This window comes from Sceloporus occidentalis, unplaced genomic scaffold (assembly GCF_023333645.1).
Source record: "Sceloporus occidentalis isolate IW3139 unplaced genomic scaffold, rSceOcc1.0.p SCAF_2, whole genome shotgun sequence".
NCBI classification, from domain to species: Eukaryota; Metazoa; Chordata; class Lepidosauria; order Squamata; family Phrynosomatidae; genus Sceloporus; species Sceloporus occidentalis.
Genome location: NW_028316982.1, coordinates 89,780,052 through 89,803,312, shown reverse-complemented (window position 1 = coordinate 89,803,312; position 23,261 = coordinate 89,780,052). Strand labels below are relative to the sequence as shown.

At 41.7% G+C, this 23,261-nt stretch overlaps 1 protein-coding gene across 1 annotated transcript in view; it reads left to right on the top strand.

Moving 5' to 3' along the window:
• Positions 1-4,743: 4,743 nt before the first annotated feature.
• DNTT (DNA nucleotidylexotransferase) overlaps positions 4,744-23,261 on the top strand; it is a 157,718-nt gene continuing 139,200 nt past the window's right edge. The window contains exons 1-2 of the mRNA XM_089508345.1: positions 4,744-4,946; positions 12,667-12,838. Coding sequence (XP_089364471.1) covers positions 4,744-4,946; positions 12,667-12,838 — 375 coding nt within the window. The remainder of the gene's footprint in view (positions 4,947-12,666; positions 12,839-23,261) is intronic.

Below are 23,261 nucleotides of genomic sequence, written 5' to 3'. Positions count from 1 at the left end.
AATAACAGCTTTGCATTTGAATTATACCTCTGTGTATACTTTATCATAATTTATCTGAGAAAATGCTGGGAGACACTGTCTGCAGAAATAGATGCATATGGTGTGTCTTTTATGAAGAACATTTGCTGATGCAGCAATTAATGTCCAATACCCCTGATTGGAGCTATAAGTCATACAAATCCTTTGTGTGCACCAAGTGGAATCCTTATCCTTCAAGCCTGATGCAATGGTAATATTTTGTGGCAGCCTGGGGCTGCCAACTTAACAGTGACAGCAACTACAACTAATTAACACTTTACCCAGTCAGAGCTGGATTATGAACAGAAGTTTCAAGCTGTAATGAATGCAGAATCATTCCCTGGTGGTAATCAGAACAGATGCCTGAAGTGATAGCAAATTAAAAAAAGAAAAGAAAAAGAAGAAAATGACAGAAAACAACTTTGGATAAGAGTACATCTTATTTACTAGTCCTTATACTTTGGTTGTATGTATTTGTTTGTGTGTGAGTTTGTTCTATTCAAGTTAATATTTCCCCCCAATCCTCCAAAATACTCACGTATAACACATGTGTTTTGCTTCTGAATCTGGTCCACTGAGATTGTATTCAAGTACTAGAAAAGGACTGGTAGGATGATACTTCACCATAGACTTTGGTAGAACTGGCATGAGCAACAGATGGAATGCGCAGCATTAAATTAAAAACAACAACTCCTCCTCATAGGAACATAACCAATGAATCTCAGATAAACAGCAAGTCACAAATAACAAGGCTATAAATATGACAATCGAGGTATCCTGAGAAATGGGGAAATTCCATTTCTTTGCATTATCTCAGAAAAGATAAGACAAATGTAAAGTAAAACTCAGTGGACTTTATCACACGTTCATCTAGACATACCAATAGAAGAAAAACATCATAGAAAGTTGATCCTACCAGTGAAGACAAATCTGCTAGACAAAAGCTCATTGCAGGTATTTGGTAGGCCGACTCTCCCTTATCCCAAATGCTTGGGACCAGATGTGTTTTGGATTTTGGATTTTTTTTTTGAATTTTGGAATACCTGTATTTGTATATATGCACATAATGAGATATCATGGAGATGGGACCCATGTCTAAACACAAAATTCATGTATGTTTCATATACAGCTTATACATATAGCCTGCAGGTAATTTTATACAGTATTTTAAATCATTTTGTGTATGAAAAAAAGTTTGTGTATATTGAACTACCAGAAAGCAAGGCTGCCATGAAAAAAGTTTTGGCTCTTGGAGCATTTTGGATTTCAAGAGAATTGTGGATAAGGTAGACATACCCTGTATAAATTAAGCCTCAGTACCTTGAAGGAACAGCAGGGGTAAGCCTGTTTAGTACTTGGAGGAGAGTCTACCAGAGAATGTCAGGTATTGTAAGTTATATTCGGAGAATACTCTGAGTATTCTTTGTCTAAGAAAACCCTATAAAATTCATGGGGTCATCACAAATCAACAGGTGACATGAAAACATAAAATTATGCTCCATTCTTTGAATATTTTCATTGCCCCTCCCATGTGGAGTGACTCTTCATAGAGGAGACACTACTCCATGCATGGAGGTTCTGCACCCAAACCAAAATGCTGGGAAATCAGTGTTTGAATTGTGTGAAGAACTTTTCTACATAGAGGATGCTCCTTTTCAGAAAATGAAAAGCTATGATGACCCAGGGGAAGGGGGGGAAACAGGACTAACTTACTCCCTTTCCTCATGTTCCTTCAGCATTTTTGTTTGTTTAACCTGCATTCCAGAATAGGACTATACAAACAGAGCCTGCTTACACTTTTTTGGGTCAAGAACTTGCAGAATCCCTCAGTCAGCACTAAAAAATTAACCACCCCGGTCTCTCTGAGCAATCTAAGAGGCAGCTTCGTGTCTTCCTTTATCTGTGTAGTGGGATGAAGATTTTTCCATTTTTACTGTGTGAAGACTTAGTGAATAGAAGCCAGCAAAAATTGGTTGTTAGTGATTCTGAAACTCTCGAAACTGTCTGTGGAAGCCTTTTTATCTCCCTGAAGCCCTGACATTTTTTTCCAAATAAGCTTGAGTGTTCTTTCTCACCTCTATGCTGCATATATTTCTCATGCAAACTCACTTAGGAAGGTCGAAAGGAAGTCTAAAACACACATTGTACCGCAAACAGTTCTGTGGCCAATATGGTTTTATACCACTGATCATGGGTAGTGAAGAGTAAGATATTGCATATGGGACTGTGACTCAGATAACGGGAAGCTTTGCAGAAACAACTTCACTTTAAGACGACATCTTGCTGGTTAATGTACAACTGATTATATACCTTTTGTAAGTGACAATTAAAGGAACATGGTTTTCATTTCTCTTTTCTACAAAAAATCTTATGCAATATTGGCACTGCCAACCCTCCATATCGACAGATTATTCATCCATGGATTCAACCATCCACCATTTGAAAATATTCAAAAAAGAAAACTCCAAAAAAAGAAAAGAAAAGAAACCTTGATTTTGTCATTGTAGCCATAGCAACAGCATTTACATTTCTATACTGCTTCATAGTAAGCTAAGCACTCTCCAAGCAGTTTACAATATGTAAGCCAATTGCCCGCAACAAGCTGGGCACTCATTTTACTGACCTACGAAAGGATGGAAAGCTGTCAACCTGGAGCCCCCTCGGATTAAACTCATAACATTGTGGCTGCAGTACCGGCATTTAACCACTGTGCCACCAAGGCATATAATACACACACACACACACAGGACACCATTTTACTATACCATTGTATATAATTGGATTTGAGTATTCACAGATTTTAGTATCCACAGGGAACCTGGAACCAAACCCCAGGACATACCAAGGGTCCACTGTAAAGTCTAGAGCTGGCCAAGTTGGATGGATGGATTCTGGTAGTTCTAAAAAAAAGGGACCCCCCCCCCCCCCTAAAATCTGGTATTGTCTGAATATATGAAATGTACTGGAGATGGTCCAGAAGGTATCACATAATGTATGATGACATAATATATGTAATAATAATATATGACATAATATATGTAATATATCACTTGTATTGGCACACAGGCATGTCATACTGAGTTAAGATAAATCATGTTCAAAATCATAGGCAATTGCAATCCTGATTATTTTTCTATAGGGCTACTTGGAATTAGAGATGGGAAAATCTTTTTGTTTCTATTTATTCTCATTCCTCTGAATCTTATCTGCATTTATGGTATGACTGGTATGTGGAAAGGGGAAAGCACACCATCTTGTCCATTCCATATGGTAGAGTGAATGAGAAGAAAGATGGTAGGGACCCATTCCCACTTTTAGCTTCTACAGGAACAAAGCTGTGATATGGTTTGGCAATCCATGTTTAACTTTGTAACATTTACTCCTGTCCACCATGTTAAGAGCAGGGTGACCAGATGTCCTCCTTTTCCAGGACATGTCCTACCTTTCAATCTTCTGTCCAGGAGGAATCCCACAATGTCCTCCATTATGAGCATGACTAAGAAGCATGAATTTATATTAGTGTTTCTAGCATTTATTTTGTAATGTCTTACATTTTGCACTGCCTTGTCCTCCTTTGCAGTTATGACATCTGGTCATCCTGGTTAAGAGGCCTTTGAGGACCCCCATTCTAAACAGCTTCCTCCTTTGAAACATGCTTAGTATTAGATATTTGAAATTCAGGGCAACGTTTTCACGAAACATCTGGAATTATCAGTTGATCTGACCAATCTCCACTTGACAGTTAAAGGCATCTGTGTTAAGGAAAGAAACTTGGGGCTCCTCCAGATGGTGCAATAGTTCCAGTAAATATCAGCCTATTTTGTTTCTAGATTTCCTAATTTGTAATGGTTGATCCCACTCACTCATCCAGTCAAAACTAAATATGTCTGATTTTCCTCCATTCCTTTGCAATCTCTTCCATGAACTCAACACCTCCTTGCTCTTCCCCAGTATCCACATTCTGTGTCTGATAATTCCATTTTATAAAATTGTTTTTTGGCTATACTGGTCTGCACTATAACTGTAAAAGAAAAACAAAAAACAAAACCAAAGACCAGAAAGGAAACATTCAGTCTGGTAAATGGAAATGTAATGAGGGAAGGAAGGTCAAAGGAAAACTTCTATAGCAAACCCCCATCATCAGTTGGGCAGCCTAGATGTACAGGAAGAACTGAAACAATGGATACAGACATAGGAATTTACCCCTACCTACAGCAGAAACTCAGTGGACAGAAAAAAAAAATAAACCCAATACTCTGGCTTTAAAAAGTCAAGGTTAATCCCAGAAATTAATAAGAAATAGATCAGGTCAGGAAATAAGTTGCATTGATATTTCTTGAAAATCGGATATAATTGCAGCCCCAACGAAATACCAAGGTTTTGGGCCAGTCTGGACCAGCTCTTAGTAGCTCTATTTCCTTGGACTGGTTTTGAAGAATTTTTTTTCTAAAGTTACTTAAGTAGGTTCTCAGGCAGATCTCAGAAAGAAGTGAAAGTGATTACTGCTTTAATTTGTCTGCTTTGAGACTGGTGAATTTATGGGGAGGTTCAAAAGTGACAAAGCGTTTTAAGCCCATAGAGCTTTCTCTTCATGGAAGAGGAAGAGAGGAAAATGACATCACTCAATGGTGACATCAAAAGCAGTCTGCTTGCTGGGCTGTGAGCTTGTATTTTCCCTGAGTGAAGTGTGGGTATAAACAAACAAGATAAAGTGTACATTGTACCATGAATATGATCAGAACTACAGACTTTATTCCCAAGAAGAAAAAGAAGAAGGGAATGCAGACTCCAATCCTTCACAGCAGCTACAAAATACAGTTCAATGACATAGTCATCTTTATTGTGGAGAGGAAAATGGGACTGACCAGGAGAACATTCTTGATGGATCTGGCAAGAAGGAAAGGCTTTCGGATAGCAAACGAAATAAGGTATGGAGAACAACCAAAACATTCACTGGATTCTCTGTGTGGTGTGTTGAAACTTGAAATTCCTTCTCTAAAAGTGCAAATCCATGCCTGTCCTGTCAGAAGCATGCCAGGGAAGTATGTACACTCAGGGTGGATGGAGTTTATCAAATGGGAGGAATTTCTCTTAAATTCGAATGAAAAGAAAGTGGGGCCAAAACGCATTCATTTAAAGTTGCTAGTTTCGCGTAATTACATGAATACGCATTGCATTCAAACTGGCTCCCCATTGCCCGAAAATAGCATGCCATTGCCCAAATTTGCATGTGGCAGTCTATCATGCAATAACGTGAAACCACATGATTGCGTTCGGACTGACTTCCCATTGCCCGAATTTGTGTGTAGTGGGTTATCACGCAATAACATTAAACCCCATGATTGCGTTCAGATTGCCATCGGATTATACTTCCAATTCCCCTTGTCTGATAAACTCTGATGTGACCCTTCCAAATTTGTTGGGCTGCAAGTTTCACAGTCTCTCACTGTTGTCTGTACTGCCTTGGGATAATGTACATTTCAGTCCACCAACAGCTGGAGGGTCACAGTAATCCACCTCGATGGATACAGGGGAAATTTACACAACTAGACTATATTGAAAGGCATTTTCTAGCTTTCTGCAAGAGATTTAACTGAATAATTACATTTCAGAAATGCTAGGAGAATAACAACACCAGAAGCTTTCATTTGAATAATAACCCTGACCTTAAAATAAGTGGTCTGTTTAGTAACATTTGTTTGTGTGAATCTTCAAGAATCATTCTAATTACATACATCGTTAGCACTATGCCTATGCATCTTCAACAATATGAATATTCAGTGCTGTGGTCTCAGTTAAATGGAGATGCATACTGCATATATGCTTAGGCTGCTATTTTTGCTGCTGTAAAAATGGGAGCACAGTTCATTGTCACAAATCTAATAAGTTTTCTTCTAGTTTTCAGCATAATGCCATTCCTATCTTTTTTTTTTTTTTTTTTTTTTTTTTTTTTGCAATTTTACTCCATTAGAATCTTGACAACTATTCTCCAAAGTAAGCATGGAGATCCTCTGTGAGTGAGATATGAACCTTTGGTGGAGGAGCAGGGGCCTCACAACTGCAAAGCAATGCACATATGGAGGAGTTTTTGACGGAGCTCTCTGTGGCATGAAACCATTAATGCAATTAACATGAATGTATGTGTTTGTGTGTTAATCTGGATTAGGACATTCTCCCTGATAATGGCTTGATATAGATTGGCCCTCTTGATAACTACTGGAAAATCCGCCACCTGAGGTGTATGTAGGGGGAAAATACTGTCCCTATTGCATTAACCCATCCTTATCACTGTCACTGCCACAAGATGGCATCTGTAGGGAGCAGCACCCATTTTACTAAGAGGCCAAATGCTTTGCTCTGAGGGAGCCTTCCTTCTTCACCACCAAACACTGTAGGCATGATGCCATGGGAGACTGGCAGTAATGCTGTAACCCAGGGCAGCTCATCCACAATTCACTGCCTTGAATATTTCCCAGAGGAAGTCATCTGGGGCCTGTCTATCTCTGGAATTTTGTGCAGTGGCTGTTCCTCTGCTGAAACATTGCTGCAGCAGGAAAACAGTAAGGGCAGCCCTCTACAGTTCGGGAGCATCCTTCCAAGAGTGGGGAATGGAATGTGATTGGATACACGTAATAGACTTTTGCCTTAGCTGGGTACCTATAACTGCCTAATGGAAGGTCTCCCTTCTCCACCCCATTGGATCATAGAATTAGAAGGACCTCAAGGGCCTTCAGGTTGACCCAGTTCCCAAGGGAATCCATTGCTACTATACTTTTGTTAGACATAAAAGATACATCCACCCTGTACTTTCAAAACCCGCTAGCAAAGGAGAGACAACTATCTTTCAGGGTGGTGAGCTGTGTTGTTGAATAGACCATACTACCAAGATGTTTCTCCCTATGGCTTGGCAAAATCCTCTTGCTTGTGATTTGAACCCATGAGCTTAGGACCTAGCTCTGAAAACAACAGAAGACAAATCTTCACCATCATCAATGGGGTATCCCTACTTGAAGATAGTCATCACATAGAGTCTGGTATCCTGCTAATGGTGTACACAGGCATCAATCAACTTTATGACTCCATATATCTGTTTTTAGTTGATATACAGTTTGGTATTCCCTTGCTTCTTCTGCACGGATCAAAGCTCTCAGCTTACTTTAGAAGTACTATAGACAACTGCTACCAGCCATCCCATCCCATTCCATTATGGTGAGAGTGGTGGGGAATCAGAGAAACATCTGGCTGTGTTCCTGTAGCCAGATGTGAAAATGATTACATCGTCTGTTGAGCAGAGAATGTAATTATTTCACATCTGGCTACAGGGACAGGTGATGGAAGTTGAAGTCCAAAACCATCTGGAGAGCCAAAGCTGAGACATAGGATGGTTTTTATGTGCATAAAAGCTCCAACATATTCATTCATTGTTCACTGAGAACCATTTAATTTAAACTAAATGCTCAGAGTAGAATAATGGATGCTAGAGAAAAATAAATCACTGTGCATAATGTATTGTTCCTGCAAATAAACCTCCTTAATTTGGAGAGCCTCATTAAGAAAGTGTTGAAGGAACACTCAGACATCTTAATATAGCAGTGCTGCTGAGTGCTGCAGATGCACTTGAACTGTTGTTACTTTAAGATTACTGCTGTTCTCAGCCTTACATGGGGGAGATTTCACAGCATGCATTGTTCAATTACACGAACACTGGGCTCAAAAAATAATACTTTTTTTGGATGACAACTCTCAGAAGTCTTTATCCACCATGGCTGGGAAGCTGTTGGCCAAAAAAGTAACTTTTGTTGTTTACAATAAATGATTGAATCCAAAACAAATTCGTACTTTCTAAACTAAATGGGCTTTAACATGATAGCTTGTTTAATTGTGTGTCATTCTTTTTATCATCAGATTTTTAGCTTTGGCTACATCTGCACTGCAGAAATAATCCAGTTTGGCACCATTTTAACTGCCATGGCTCAGTGTTGTGGAATTCTGGGATTTGTAGTTTTGTGAGATGTTGAACCTTTGACAGAGATCTCTGGTTCCAGGACAAACTACAAATCCCAAAATTCCTTAGCACTGAGCTGTGGCAGTTAAAGTGGTGTCAAACTGGATTATTTTATCAGTGTGGAACTTTCAGCTGGGTCCAGGGGCTATGTTCGCTCCTACAGATGCTGTACTATCAAAATTTAGCCACGAATACATTCTCCACTTGTTTTAATGACACACACCTGCTTTTCTACTGTGCTTTGATTGTCTGATTTGCTGTCAAAGTTGGGTGATGTTTTTGGTGGGGAGAATTTTGCTGGTGCCTTTGGAATGTTTGTGGGACTCCCAAAACAGCTTTGGGTAAGAAGGTAAAGGCCATCTCACTAATATTCATAATAATTAGCAATTTACTCTTTAGTTTTCGTGGGCTTTTCAGGCTATGTGGCCATGTTCTAGAAGAGTTTATTCCTGATGTTTCACCTGCATCTGTGGCTGGCCTCTTCAGAGAATGCAGAGAATTTACTCTTTATGTCTGGCAACCTCTGTCATAAGTAAATAAGCAGAGGGGAAAAAAACCCAATGCCAGCATACACAATATAATGGTAATTTACTGAACCTACATGGGCAGAACCTGAATGGTATCAGTGCTAATTCCAGTGGGATTTAGCAGAAGCAAAAACCAGGAACCTCTGAGATATGTATATCTATACACATACACACTGTTCTGTCTGGCTACTGCCATACTGCAAAATATAATGCAGTTTGATACTGCTTTAACTGTCATGACTGTATGTATCCTGTGGAATCCTTGGATTTGTGGTTTGTTGTGGCACCAGAACCCTCCAACAAACAAGACTAAATATCTCACAAAACTCCAGATCCCAGAATTCCATGGTATTGAGCCATGGAAATTAAAGTGGTGTTAAACTCCATTAATTCTGCAGTGTAGATGCAGCCACTCTCCCCCACTCCCTCTGTGTGATAGCTTAGGGGTGAAATTCTTAATATTTTTACTTTTCAGTGTGTTGCTTTAAAATGGTTTTATCTGTTGTTTTACTAGTATAATCAATTTAATTAGCACTTGCATATGTATAATTTATGATGTTCTATTAGAACTTGTTAATTATGTTGGAAGCTGTTTTGAAACCCAACCTGGGAAAAAGGAGGGATTTTAAGTAAATACCTAAATAACTGGGTAACTAAGAGAAAGGATGTCTTACAAAAATGTTTTAATTTGTTTTCAGATTTTCAGTGGGAGAATGGGTAGATTGCTGTTGTTTTCTGGCATCTGTTTTGAATTCTCTTCATCCAAGACCGTTTAACTGTTGGGGTTTTTTAAAACAACAACAACAACTTGTCAACAATATCTCTGGAAATTCTACATTTCTTGCATTTCTGCCAAGAAGACAATGCAGCTGTAAAAGTATCGGAGGAAACTGGGGCACTGCTAGCTGAACTGCTGTTGTGAGTGTAGAAATGGCAAAGTTCCCAGATTGTCAGCTTTATACCAATACATTAAATATGCACATTTTATATAAAGCGATATAAACCACAGGAAGCAGAAGTTAAACATCTCTAACTGAAGTCCCCCCCCCCCCCCCGTTTTTTTGGAGACAACAAGGCAAAGCACACAAGTTTAATTAGAGGATAATTTAACAATGTTTTCGATGAGAAAATACGTAGTGGAGTGAATGCATTCACGTAGATACATATCCAGGGGTAGTTGTGTTGGCCATATAACAAAGTACAGTAACTTCCAAAGTCCCCTTTATTGGGACAGCCAAAATGCATAAAATATATGTTGCAAGCTTTAGAAATGTCACTGGCTTCTTCATCAGGCAAAGGAGTTAAAAATAATACAGGAGGAAAAAAAAAGATGTAATACCCAGGCCTGCATTTTTCAAGATGTTAATGTTGCTCTGAGTTTGGAGGGATATCTATGCAGGCTGGCAACTTCTCCTCCTGGCGATGTGGTACTGGGAGGCAAAGCATTTTAAAGTCTAGGAAATTTAAATTAAACAGCCAAACAAAAAGGTTACATATTTAGGCTGCAATCTGACATTCATGTACCTGGAAGTAAACCTAATTGATTACACTGGGACTTACCTCTGAGTCCATGTACAGGCTAGAACCTTGTAACTAGTTTTGTAAGACTAAACTGCTTCGAATTCAGTCAGAGTTGCTAACTGATTGTCACTGTGATCTTTTAAGAAAACCTATGGGATCGTATGCTGTTGGAGACATATGCCATTATAGGCCTCAATTACACTAGATATAATCCCCCCCCCCCCGAGATGTTGTGGAAGGAGGAATTCAGCATCCCCTTCCAGAATGCCTCCATCCTAGGCGCTCAACACTAGACAGCAGTTTGCAACACCCCAGTTATTGATCTCTCTCTCTGTGCATCCAAGGGTGCATCTACACTATAGAAATAATGCAGTTTGACACCACTTTAAGTGTTGTAGCTCCATCCTGTGGAATCCCAGCAAGTTGTATTTTTACAAGATCTTGTCTGAAAAGAGTGCTGGTTCCTCACAAAACTATGAAGGCTAGGATTCTGTAGGATGGCACCATGGCAGTTAAAGCGATGTCAAATGACATTATTTCTACAGTGTAGATGAACCCTATGTCCCAACTGCTTTTTAGTACCCAGGAAGGAAGGAGCAGTCTTATCTTTGGATTCAAATCGATTTCTTCCTCACTTGGGGTCTCAAGAGCAGCTGGAACATGCTTGGGCACTTGTCCATTCCAGTCAATGACCAGGAGGAAGAAACTACCCTCACAAGTACTCTGGCTATTGTAGCGCACCGAAGTTAAGCAGAAGAGGAAATTAAGAAGCCTGTGTCACTTCTGCTGAAGCTTTAAATACAACTTACCAAAGTGTTACAGGGCCTTAGATTACGGTATATTATTCTAGAGCAGTGGTTGTATTTGGTACCTTTTGGAACTGCTCTGGTTCAGCAGAGGCACTGCTAAGGGAGGCAGAGGCCATTATATCTCATTTTCTATTCTTGCTAGTTCTAAATTCACATAATCAATGCAGAGCAAAGATGTCCAGAAGGGCGGGGTGCTGTCACAGAGTTATTTAGCCCAGCAGAGGTTTATATTACTCTGCCATGTGCAATAGCAGTGAAAACTTCTTTGTAGCGCAAAGCATTCCAGCATTTCATGTCTCCCTCCTATTGTTGCTGGACTCAAACTCCCATCATCCTTTATGAATGACCATACTGGCCAGGCCTGATGGAAGCTAGTGTCCAACTTCTGAGAAGCCATAGGTTCCTCAGCCCTGTGCTAGATATTGGTTGTTTTTTTTTAAGCCTTAGCTCTCCAGATGTTTTGTACTTCAACTCCCAGAATCCCTTACCATTGGCCATGCTAGTTGGCACTTCTTGGAGTTGAAGTACAAATTATTTAAAGGACCAAGGTTTGACAACCCTGTACTATGGTAGCAATACCTTTAAAGCCCTACATGGCTTGGGCCCAACCTATTTGAGGGATCGCCTGCTCCCATATAATCTGCCCTGCACCCTCAGGTCCTCTGGGAGGAATCTATTGCAGCCTTTAAAAACCAGACTAACTGCTACCTCTCAGAGGGCCTTCTCTGCAATTGCTCCCAAACTATGGAACGGTCTGCCGGACAAGATCCATCAAATTGCCAGCTTAGACAGCTTTAAAAAAGCTGTCAAGATGGTTCCCTTCCGGCAGGCGTTTCCTGAATAAAAAGTGCCCAGCCACAGAATGACTGCCCCCCACATCATGTATTAGCTCATTGCTCTGTCCTTGTTATACTGTGTGTGTATTAATTCTGTTTTAATAGATATTTTAATTGTAACATGTTTAATCCTGTTTTAAGGGGGGGAATTTGGGACACAATTTTATAAATGTGGATTTTAATGTGTTGTGAGCCGCTTTGATTGTCTTGTCACAGAAAAGCGGGATACAAATAAAAGTTTTATTTATTATTATTTATCTATGGGATCTGACCAACAGTTTACATACTGTAGATTAATAATATGTTCCTTATGCTAAACATGATTCTGTTTAGCATAAGGAACATGTTCTATCCTACTTGGATGGTAATTTAAAAAAAAACAAACCAGCTTGGGTAAGAGACTTAAGTTGCCCACTCAGCTTTATGGAGATCTAAACCATAACATCAATGTTGCAAGAGACTAGGATACTGAAAATCAAGGATATGCTGTTTTGCTGTAATGCATAATTTAAAGGGGTTTATTTTATGTATATTCTTTTTTGTTCCTGTGTGCAAAGAACCTACTGTTGAGTACAGAAGGTTTATTGGAAAATATTAGGAGTGGCATTGCTTTAAAGAGCTTAATTTAACAGATTCCTGGCTATTTTGAAGCTCTCAGTCATTGAACAGGCACAGTACTTATTCTCAAGGCTGTCAGGTAGTATTAAGGAGGCTCTTCATTACAATAGTATGTGGGCAAGCCAAATGCTTTCTGTGCTGCAGAGAAAGAATATGTGTCTTAAGGATGTTAACTGATACTGAGCTGGAGTGTCAAGAGTGTACTGCAGATGCAATTTGAAAATGTCTTCAAAGGTACCATAATAGCAAATCACCTTCTATTTTCATGATATGCTCTGCAGTCTTTCAGTCTGCCACTGCAAACTTTGTCTTTATGTTTGTTTGTTTTCTAGTGAATCAGTCACCCACATTGTAGCTGAAAATAATTCTTGCACTGAAATTTTGAAATGGCTGCAAATACACAAGGTGGAAGACATCTCAAAATTTAGGCTCCTAGACATCACCTGGTTGACAGCCTGCATGGAGGCGGGAAGGCCAGTAGATTCGGAGAAATATCAGCTTCTTGTAAGTAGGGTGACATGAAATGAACAGATAAGGCAACATGTTGTAAAAGTCAGACTGTAACTAATTAACGTTTAAGCCAGAATGCTTAGGCTCGCTCTGATTGATTGCTTCCTACATTTAGTCAAAATTGGCTTAAATTCAAGGCCTTAACTTCTTTGTTGGGGTACAGCCAGACTGACTACATAAATTATATCCATCATAATGTGGCTTTGAGAATAACCTACTTACGTATTAAAGACACCTGAGAAATACAGTAATAAATGGCAGACTAACATGGTAATCTCTTTGAAAACTACACAGGGTCCTTAATATCGACTGGGGCTTGGGCTCTAGGACCCTCTGTGGATACCAAAATTAGTAAATGCTCAAGTCCCATAAGTACAGTGGCATAATAAAATAGTGTACCTTATATAAAATGGAAAAATCAAGCTATCTTTGAATATTTTCAAGCCATGGGTGGTTGAATCTGTGGATATGGAGGGCCAACTACAATGAGAAATGCAATGAAGATATAAAATGAGCCATAGTCAGTGCTGGGCTATAAGATCTTCTATGTAAGTGGTTTTAAAGCTGTCTCATGTCAAGGAATAACTCCCCCCTCCCATGTATCAGAGACTAGCACCATTCTATAAACATTTGTTTCATGGATTATAAATGTTTGTTTCCTGGAAACTGGCACCAGTCCAGAGACCACTACATTGAGTAGTACCATTCTGCGTCATCACTTCCCTACTTACCATGATTATTTCCCTGATATCTAACCATGATAACCTGTGGTAAAATAATATTATGCACACCAAAATTGTATGTTTCTGCTATGAACTATGCTAGAACAGATAATAAATACTGCTTCCTGAGTATTGTGATGGTTGCCCTCATGCCTATTTGAGGGCTTTTCAAATTGAGCTGGCTGGCCACTGTGGAGAGAAAGATGCTCAGCTAGATACACCATTGTTCTGACCCAGCAGGATTGCTCTTTTATTATGGCTTAGGGTGAAATCTCTGTTATGCTTTGTCTCTATGTTATGTCATGCTTTGGATGAAGTCTCTGGAACAGACTGTTGCAGGCTGAGAGGTCATGTGCTTTAATGCTGTAGAATGGGATCCACTGAATGACCACTCTTTTTATGACATACAGCATATAGTGACCTTCTCTATTCATATCGTCCCTTTTGCTTATCGCTATACTAACCTGAACACAAAAAGGCTGAAAACAGAACTCTTATTCCCACTATCTAAACATTAAAAGTGTATGTTGAGTATGTTTATATACAATGAATACATTTGCATTGATGTCATGCTGTCACTCCCAGGCAGCCACCCTGCAGCTCCGGTGAGTGGGAGCCAGCAGCAGAGTAAGGGATCTGGTCTTGGTTGCCTCCACTGGCCCCCGGTCAAAGACAGGGATTCTCTTGGCTCTGCAGAAGGGAAAAGGAAGGGGGAGAGAAGATATGTCCTTGCAGCAGCTGCACCTGGTCTGATGCCCCGACTTATTCCCCGCAGCAGGCATTGCCAGGTGCTGAACTCTCCCTCTCCCTCTATGGCCAGGTTGTGCAACCCTGGAAGGGGAGGGGGAAGTGGAAGGAGAAGGAGCACCAGGAGCAGGCAGGGAGGGGAACTTGCCACCTGCTCTTTCCCTCCTGCCTTCATCACTGCCCTTCATCATGCCTGGCACCCTGCTGCCCCCACTTGTCTTCCTTTTTCTCCCCACTGCTTTGCCCTGTGATTTCTTCTTAGAAAGAGGAGGAATCCATGGCCAGTACTGCTGGTGTTGATGTCTCCCTTTCCTGGCCCAGCCAGCCTTGGAAGAAGCTACACAGTGTAGTCTTAAAAAGGGAAACAAAAGGTATATAAGTATGCTTGCACAAGAAAGAAAAGAGTGGAAAACTGTTTAACATTAATCTATACCTTTAACCATAAGAGGGACAGAAGTATGAAAAGGTTGTTGGCTTGCCTATTGTGTCTGCTTGATGCAGATTTGGATTGTTAGAATTTGAATGTGCGTGTGTGTGTGTCCATGTATATAATAATAATAGGTTTTATTTATATACCGCCCAATCACTGGGAATCCGAGCGGTTTAAAATAGAGGGGATAACAGACAGTTCCCTGCCCACAGGCTTACAATCTAAAAGACACGACACAAAAGGAGAAGGGAATGGTGAGGGGGGAGGGAAGCAGGTCCAGCATTCTTCTCTCCCTCTGAGGCCTGGACCAAGGCAGATGGACCGGAGGGAGGGCTCTTCTTCTTCAGGCTAGCCCCTGATGGAACTGGGCCAGCCTCCTCTCCCCCTCAGAGGCCGGACGAAGACAGTTAGGGAGGGAGGAGCCTCTTTCTTCAGGCTAGCCCCTGATGGAACTGGGCCAGCCTTCTCTCTCCCTCAGAGGCCGGACGATGACAGTTAGGGAGGGAGGAGCCTCTTTCTTCAGGCTAGCCCCTTATGGTACTGGGCCAGCCTTCTCTCTCCCTCAGAGGCCGAAAGATGACAGTTAGGGAGGGAGGAGCCTCTTTCTTCAGGCTAGCCCGATGGTACTGGGCCAGCCTTCTCTCCCCCTCAGAGGCCGAAAGATGACAGTTAGGGAGGGAGGAGCCTCTTTCTTCAGGCCAGCCCGATGGTACTGGGCCAGCCTCCTCTCCCCCTCAGAGGCCGAAAGATGACAGTTAGGGAGGGAGGAGCCTCTTTCTTCAGGCTAGCCCCTGATGGAACTGGGCCAGCCTTCTCTCTCCCTCAGAGGCCGGACGATGACAGTTAGGGAGGGAGGAGCCTCTCTCTTCAGGCTAGCCCGATGGTACTGGGCCAGCCTTCTCTCCCCCTCAGAGGCCGGACGATGACAGTTAGGGAGGGAGGAGCCTCTCTCTTCAGGCTAGCCCGATGGTACTGGGCCAGCCTTCTCTCCCCCTCAGAGGCCGAAAGATGACAGTTAGGGAGGGAGGAGCCTCTTTCTTCAGGCCAGCCCGATGGTACTGGGCCAGCCTCCTCTCCCCCTCAGAGGCCGAAAGATGACAGTTAGGGAGGGAGGAGCCTCTTTCTTCAGGCTAGCCCGATGGTACTGGGCCAGCCTTATCTCCCCCTCAGAGGCCGAAAGATATGTTCTTGTGAAGCACTATACACTTAAATCTAACATGAGTATTATGGTATTGCAGTTGTACCCACTGTGTTAGTACTGTAATGTGAAATAGGCCACAAGTTAAAATACCATTGAAGGCATGTACCTAGCTGAACCTGTCCTTTTTGAAAGTAGCAGTCCCCACCATATAAGATGTTATTTCAGCCTGCCCAGTGGATGTCTTTAAGACGATGTACATGCCATTACTTAATTCTCTCTCTCTCTCTCTCTCTCTCTGTGTGTGTGTGTGTGTGTGTCTTCATGTTGTCAACTTAAGGCAACCCAATGAATTTCGTAGGGGTTTCTTAGGCAAGGAATACTCAGAGGTGGTTTTTTGGGGGGGGTTTCAGGCTATATGGCTGTGTTCTTTATTCCTGACGTTTTGCCAGCATCTGTAGCTGACATCTTCAGAGAATGCTGGCAGAAGTGGTTTTGCCAGGTTCCTTCCTCTCAAAATGTAACCTGTAGAACTTGGTATTCATTGGCAGTTTCCTATCCAAGTACGAACCAGAGATGACCCTGCTTAGCTTCAAAGATCATATGGGATCTGTTGCCTCTGAGGTACTTAGGCACTTCAGCAATATGATTACTACTGTGTAATCTGTTTACCTGTTACATGTTATATGGCAATACCGAACACTGTTACAACAGTTAGGCATTCATGACTTAACTAGGGCAGCACAAACATTAAATTTCTTCAATGTAATGATTCCCTGTGAATCTGACTCAACACATTTTCTTTGGCTAAAATGGTGGCAACCTTTTTATTTATTTTATTTATTTCCAGGATGTACTGTATACTCCAGCTTTCAGCACAATGGGATTCCCATGATTACACCAGCTGCCCAAGTGCCACCACGGCTATAATAAATTCTTCAAATTTGTTTAGGCAAGATTATGTCATAAGGAAGCCAGAGAAGAGGGTCCTTAAAATGTCACCTTATATGGACATTGGTGGTAGGGAAGATCAACAAAAGTTTGAAAAACAGAAAGCTTTATTAGCAAACTTAATATTTAAGAGAAATATGGGGTCTGTAATATGAGGAGAAATATGGGGTCATATGAAAGAGAGAGAGACAGAGAGAGAGAGAGAGGGAGGGAGGGAGATGTGTGGGAGCAGACACTTCAGGCAGCCTTGTAGCTCTGTTGCATGGTGTAGGCACAAAGTTACATATGCACATAATGCTCTATCCAAATTTCTTCAGAATATTATCATAACTGTTCTGTATAGGCTTTGTAAAATACAGATAGGGTTGCAAGGTCTCAGAGCTGAAGTTTCAGGGAAATGCTATGTTTCTTTGGGCCTTCAGTCAGAGAGATACAAAGGGCCCATTTGTATCCAGTGGGCCCTTGCTATCTGCTGGGGTTTGGTTCCAGAACTCCCTGTGGATACCAAAATCTGTGGATTGTCAAGTCCCACTATATATAATTGTGCAGTAAAATGGTATCCCTTATATAAAACAGTAAAATCAAGGTTTGCTTTTTGTTTAAACACACACACACACACACACACACACACACACACACACACAATATTTTCAACCTGTGGATGGTTGAATCCATGGATAAAGAACTGGTGCACATAGAGGGCAAACTATATAATGTTTATATAGAGCTGGTATGAGGCAAGTGGTGTCCATAAGCTTTAAATAGCTCCCCAAAGCCATTTCTGAGATCCTACCAAACATGGATGAGGTGTGTGTGTGTGTAAAAATGCTCTCTAATCAACCTCCAGCTTACTTGCTGGTTATTAAGAGGCAATGACTTGGGATTTCAAATCATGGTAAATTCTGCCCCCCCCCCCCCAATAGCTTCTAAGAGACATGTGGGGCCAATTTTGTGTGTGTGTGTACGTCCATGTGTGTGTTTATCCTGTCCTTATTATCATGAGATCTCAGGGCAGCAAACAGATAAAACTAGGGCGGGTTATAGACCGCCCATTTGGGGCGGTCTGGACCCGCCCCTTTCCCCGGAGTATCGGGGCTTCAGTGGCTACACCAGCAGGCGCTGAGGCCCCGATCCGCCGCTTTTCAGGCTGCGGGGAAGCAGCAAAACGCCACTTCCCTGCAGGCTGAAAAGGGGTGTCCTTGGGGCTTCAAGCCCCAAGGACACCCCGCGGTGGCGGGGAGGGGGAGAAAGGAGCCGCTTGGCCCCTTTCTCCCTTGCTTTGCTGGGCGCAGGCGTATGAAGGCTGCGCCCAGCGAAGCAAAACGGCGCCACGGACCAGGAAGGAGCTCCGAAACGGAGCTTCTTCCTGGTCCGCGGAAAGGGCGCCCTAGGCGCCCTGCCGCGGATTGAGGACGTCATGTCTGTGCCGCCCCGTCTAGAGGCAGCGTGGCCATGACGTCCTCACGGCGGCGGCCATATGGAAGGGCCGCTGCCGTTTAGTGCGTGACGAGCACGCACTAGGGTTAGGGCGGTGCGGAAGCATCGCCCTTTTGTAACCCTAGTGCGTGCTCGTCACGCACTAAAGTGCCGGTGTGTAACCGGCCAATATAAACAATTTAGACAATTCCAAATGAAAATCAGTAAATAATTTAAGCAAAAGTAAAATGCATTAAAACATTCAAGCAAATTAAATTAAATAGCTGAAAATTACTAAAAGAGCTTTTCAAAATCATATAGTGTAGATGCTCAAAAGTAAATTAGGCACCAAAGGCTTTAATAAAAAGCGATGTCCTGACCTGGCCCTGAAAAGAAAGCAGTGATAATGCCAGTTAGGCCTTGCAGAAGAGGCATTCTACAAATGAGATACATTATTTTAAATGATGATGATGATGATAATGTCAGTTAAGAAGAGCAAGATGAGGGCCGCCAAGGTTCTCTAGAAGGTCAATATGGCTCCTTGCAATTGTCCATCTCAGTTGTAGGAGATTGTGAAGAAAATCCACACTGTATGTTTGTCCTTCTGTCTATTTGTATCGTTTTTATTGTTGTTGAATCAACCTCGAATCATGGTGACCCTGTGAATGAAACATCTCCAAAAGCCACTGTCCTCTACCTCTCTGCTCAGATCCTGCTGACTCAGACGTATGGTCTCCTTGTTTGAGTAAAACTGTCTACCATGTGGTTTTCCTCTCTACTGCCCTCTACCTTCCCCAGCATCATTGTCTTTTCTAATGATTCATTTCTTCTCATTATGTGGCCAAAGTATGACAAACTCAATTTGGTCATCTTGGCTTCCAGAGAGAGTCCAGGCTTGATCTGTTCTAGAACCCATTTGTTTGTCTTTTTAGCTGACCATTGTATGCTCAGCACTCTTTTCCAACATCACATCTCAACTGAATTAAATTTCTTTCTATGGGCTTTCTTCACTGTCCACCTCTTACATAGTGATTGGGAATACAATGGCCGGGCTAATCCTAACTTTAGTGTTCAGAGTTATATCTTTGCATTTTAGTTCTTGTTCAGTTCTTGAATAGGCGTGGTACAGACTGGTCTGTAGCGCCCCTTTTAGCTCTGGGTTGGGGGCAGGGCAGCCTCATCGGCACCCCTGTGAGCCCAATCCGGAGTTTTCCTGGACCACAGAGCCGTGGGAGAAAGGGGCCGCCTGGTCCTTTTCTCCCTGGCATCATTCTTGCAGCCTTTTGGTTGCTGCAGGAACGATGTAGGCTCCCAAAAGGAGCTCAGTTTCACGTGCCCAAAGGAGCTGCCGTAAGCGGCCAGGGCTGGCGCGGAGACGTCATGCACGTGCCACACCGTTTGTATGCGGCACGTGCGTGATGTCATCATGGTGGCCCCTGTGTGGACGGGAGGCTGCCATGATTACGCCACCACCATGTACTAGGGTTGCAGGGCATGTGGTCGTTCCGCCCCCACGCAACCCTAGTACATGGCCAGGCTGGCGCAAAGTGCCAGTCTGGACCACGTCATAGCCACCCTTCCCAATCCTAGTCTTCTTCTGATTTCTTGACTGCAGTCTCCATTCTGATACATGTTTGATCCAAGGTATGGGAACTTTTCCTGCCTAATTCAATTTTTTTTTAATGTGTAGGATTAATTCTTGTAGATCTTCTGTGTTTATTATTTTTGTTTTCTTAATATTCAGCATTAAGCCTACCTTGGCACTTTCTTCTTTAACCTCCTTCAGTAATTGTTCAAGGACCTTGCTCTTATCTGTTTGTTTGTAACACCCAAGTTCTGCAAACGAGGTACTGCCTCCTTACACCAGTGGTCCTGTGACAATTGCAAGGTCCTGCTCCTTTCAGATTTTAGGGACCAAAATCTCAGGGAATTGGAGCATGCTGATGGAGCAACTGTATTTCAGAACCAAAGAGCCTTTGTGAAAGTTTTTTCATGGGTAATGAATCCATTGTGAGAGACCATAGACAAACTCTTCAAAATAATATAGGTTGGTAATCTGTAGCTTATATTTCAGAGAATGGAACTGGAAAAACCACCCCCAAGTATTCTTTGCCTACGAAAACCCTATGAAATTCATGGGGTCGCCATAAATAGACAGGAGGCTTGAAGGTTCACACACAGAGAATAAAGTGTAGTGTTAGTTTGTGTTATAAAAATCCAAGTACGGCCACCGGATGGAGCTATTGATCTCAGGCTCAGTATATATATATATATATATATATATATATATATATATATCTGTGTGTGTGTGTGTGTGTCTGTGTGTGTGTGTGTGTGCGTGCGCGCACATGTGTGTGATACCTATATTTTTAGAATTACTGCTACTCAGTTTGTTGAAGGAAAAAACTAGACAGATTATTGTAATCCCATAAAGCAGAACAGTTAGGTTTGTCAACAGTTTGGCTAAAGTATACTCATTTGAATCTGTTATATATGTGTGTTCTCATGTGCCTAGTGTTGGCTATTGCCCTATGTGTGGGCAATGGTGAGATTATTATGTAATGCAGGAAACAGCCAACAACCATGATGTGTGTGTATGGAGAGAGAGAGAGAGAGAGAGAGAGAGAGAGAGTGTGTGTTTCTGAGTTTACTCTCTCTAATTTTTAAAAACCCTTTAGACTCCTTTCTGTTTTTTCTTAAGTCCCTTTTTTATTTGACCTAAACAAATCTAACTTGTTTAGATTCCACTATTGCCTCTATTCAAGGTCAAATATTATTTTGTAAGAACTACACATTAGCACTAGTCTAATTCTTTGAAAAATGCATTACTCATTACTGTAAGAAAACATGCACCATGTTTGTCTGTCACTGCCACAATGAGGTCAGAAGGACCTGCCTAGCCATGTCATCAAGGCTGGACACCCTGTTCTGATGGCAGAGTGAAGTGACCCATGGCAGCAGGGGAATAGTAAAAGGTAAAGGTATTCCCTGTTGACAAGGTTGTCAAATCTTGTCAGACCATAGGGGGGTGGTGCTCATCTCTGTTACTAAGCTGAAGAGCCAGCATTGTCAGAGACTACTCTGGGATCATGTGGCCAGCATGATTGCACAGAATGCTGTTTCCCTTCCCACCGAAGTGGTACCTATTTATCTACTTGCATTTGTATGCTTTCGGACAGCTAGGTTGGCAGAAGCTGGGACTAGTGATGGGAGCTCACCCCATCATGCGGCACTTGGGCCTCGAACTGCCAACCTGCCAATCTTGCAATCAACAGAGTCAGCATCTTGACCACATGAGCCACCACAGTGGAATTCATGTATGATAAGCTGGGCAGCATTAGCTTGGAGGGCCTTTTTACCTGGGGAGAGTTGGTTCAGCTCTGCAGCCAGGATATTCCGGGCTGCCCCTGGCCAGTGCAGACAGGACACAGATTCAACAGAGATCAAGTGAGGGAAAGATGAATCTTTGCACCAAAACCAAATGATCCTGATGTTTAATTAATATAATGTTCCTAAAGCACAAATAATAGTACTATGGTTTACAAACCGATGAAGAAAATCCAGCAAATGCTTCGCTCAGCCAAGCAAGCATTCTCTTTAGATGCCAGCCACAGATGCTGGCAAAACATCAGGAAGAAAATCTTCTAGAACATGGCCACATAGCCCAAAAACCCACAAAAAACAATAGTACTATGACTAATACTACTGAATAATAATAAAGAAGGCTCAGTGGAAATGGGTGAGACTCAATTTCTGAAATGTTGCCGGAGTGTAGATGTGACACATGATCAGTGGGAGGGTTAGGAGGAAGAAGAATAGGGAGGTGGTAGTGAGGGAAACCCAGGATATTGCAAGAAAGAATGCAATCCTAGGAAAATGCAAATAAAATAAGAACAAAAGAGCTGGAAATTCTCCACATTTCCAGAGACTTTTTTTCTCACTTCTGGCTGAATCCACTATCTTTTTTCTTCTGATTTGCAGTCCAAAAGAATTCAGCTGACAAATGCTTACAGTAAAAACAACCCAAGCTAGTATTGTTAATTGACACCCTGAACATTGTGTAATCAAGGCACATGTCAAAGAAATAAGAATTGCAATGAAATAAAATCACTGAGATAATACAAAGACCAGTGAATGCCTTACTTTTTATATGTTCAGACCAGCCTGTGATGTTTTGCTACCAAAATGGTCTTTGTGCAGATTTTCCACTCCTTCTAGGAATAAAAAAAAAAATAGTTTGAAAAAAGGTTAATTGGTTTTTAAGGGTTTTCAAATTAATTTTGTTGTAATTTAATTGGAGCAACATGAGATAGAAATTTGTTTTACTGTGACCAGCTAATTTTAGACAAGGGTCAGTGACAAAATAATGGACTCTAGTAGACTGTGGACTCTCTCACGGCAGGAAACCTAAGGAGATGAGGAAAGGCCAGGCTTACCCAGGAGGCAGGAGACAACTGCCGTGGGATCCTGCTGTGAGTAGGCAGAATGGGACAATTAACTCAGGTGCAGATCTTGGTCATTTTCAAACAACAGCAAATGATCAATTAAAAATACTTTATTCTATTTGGGTTCTAAAGATCCCTTGACAAATATATTGGTCCATAAATGATGGACATAAAACAAAGTTAAGTAAAATACGAAAGATAAAAATTTACAGAGACAGAACCATGCAATTCTGAAATGGGATTACTCTGAAATATGAGCAAGAATGTTATAAGTTAATTAATGTTATCCTGAATAGGCTGCCTCTAAGGGTAAAAAGCCTTACAGGGCAGCCAATAACAACCAAAACAGTGAATAAAACATCTGTAATGCAATACTAAAACTAGAATGGACAGCTTGTTATGGGGAAGGGGACATATGAATATCACAAATGAGCACACAACATAATGGTGCAAGTATAAATGTTGTAGTTTCTCTGTTTCGCAGTCACAGGCAAAGAATCATATGTAAGTGTACAGACTCCTTTGTCTAAAATAGCAGATAATATTGACCAAAATGTTGAGATAATTT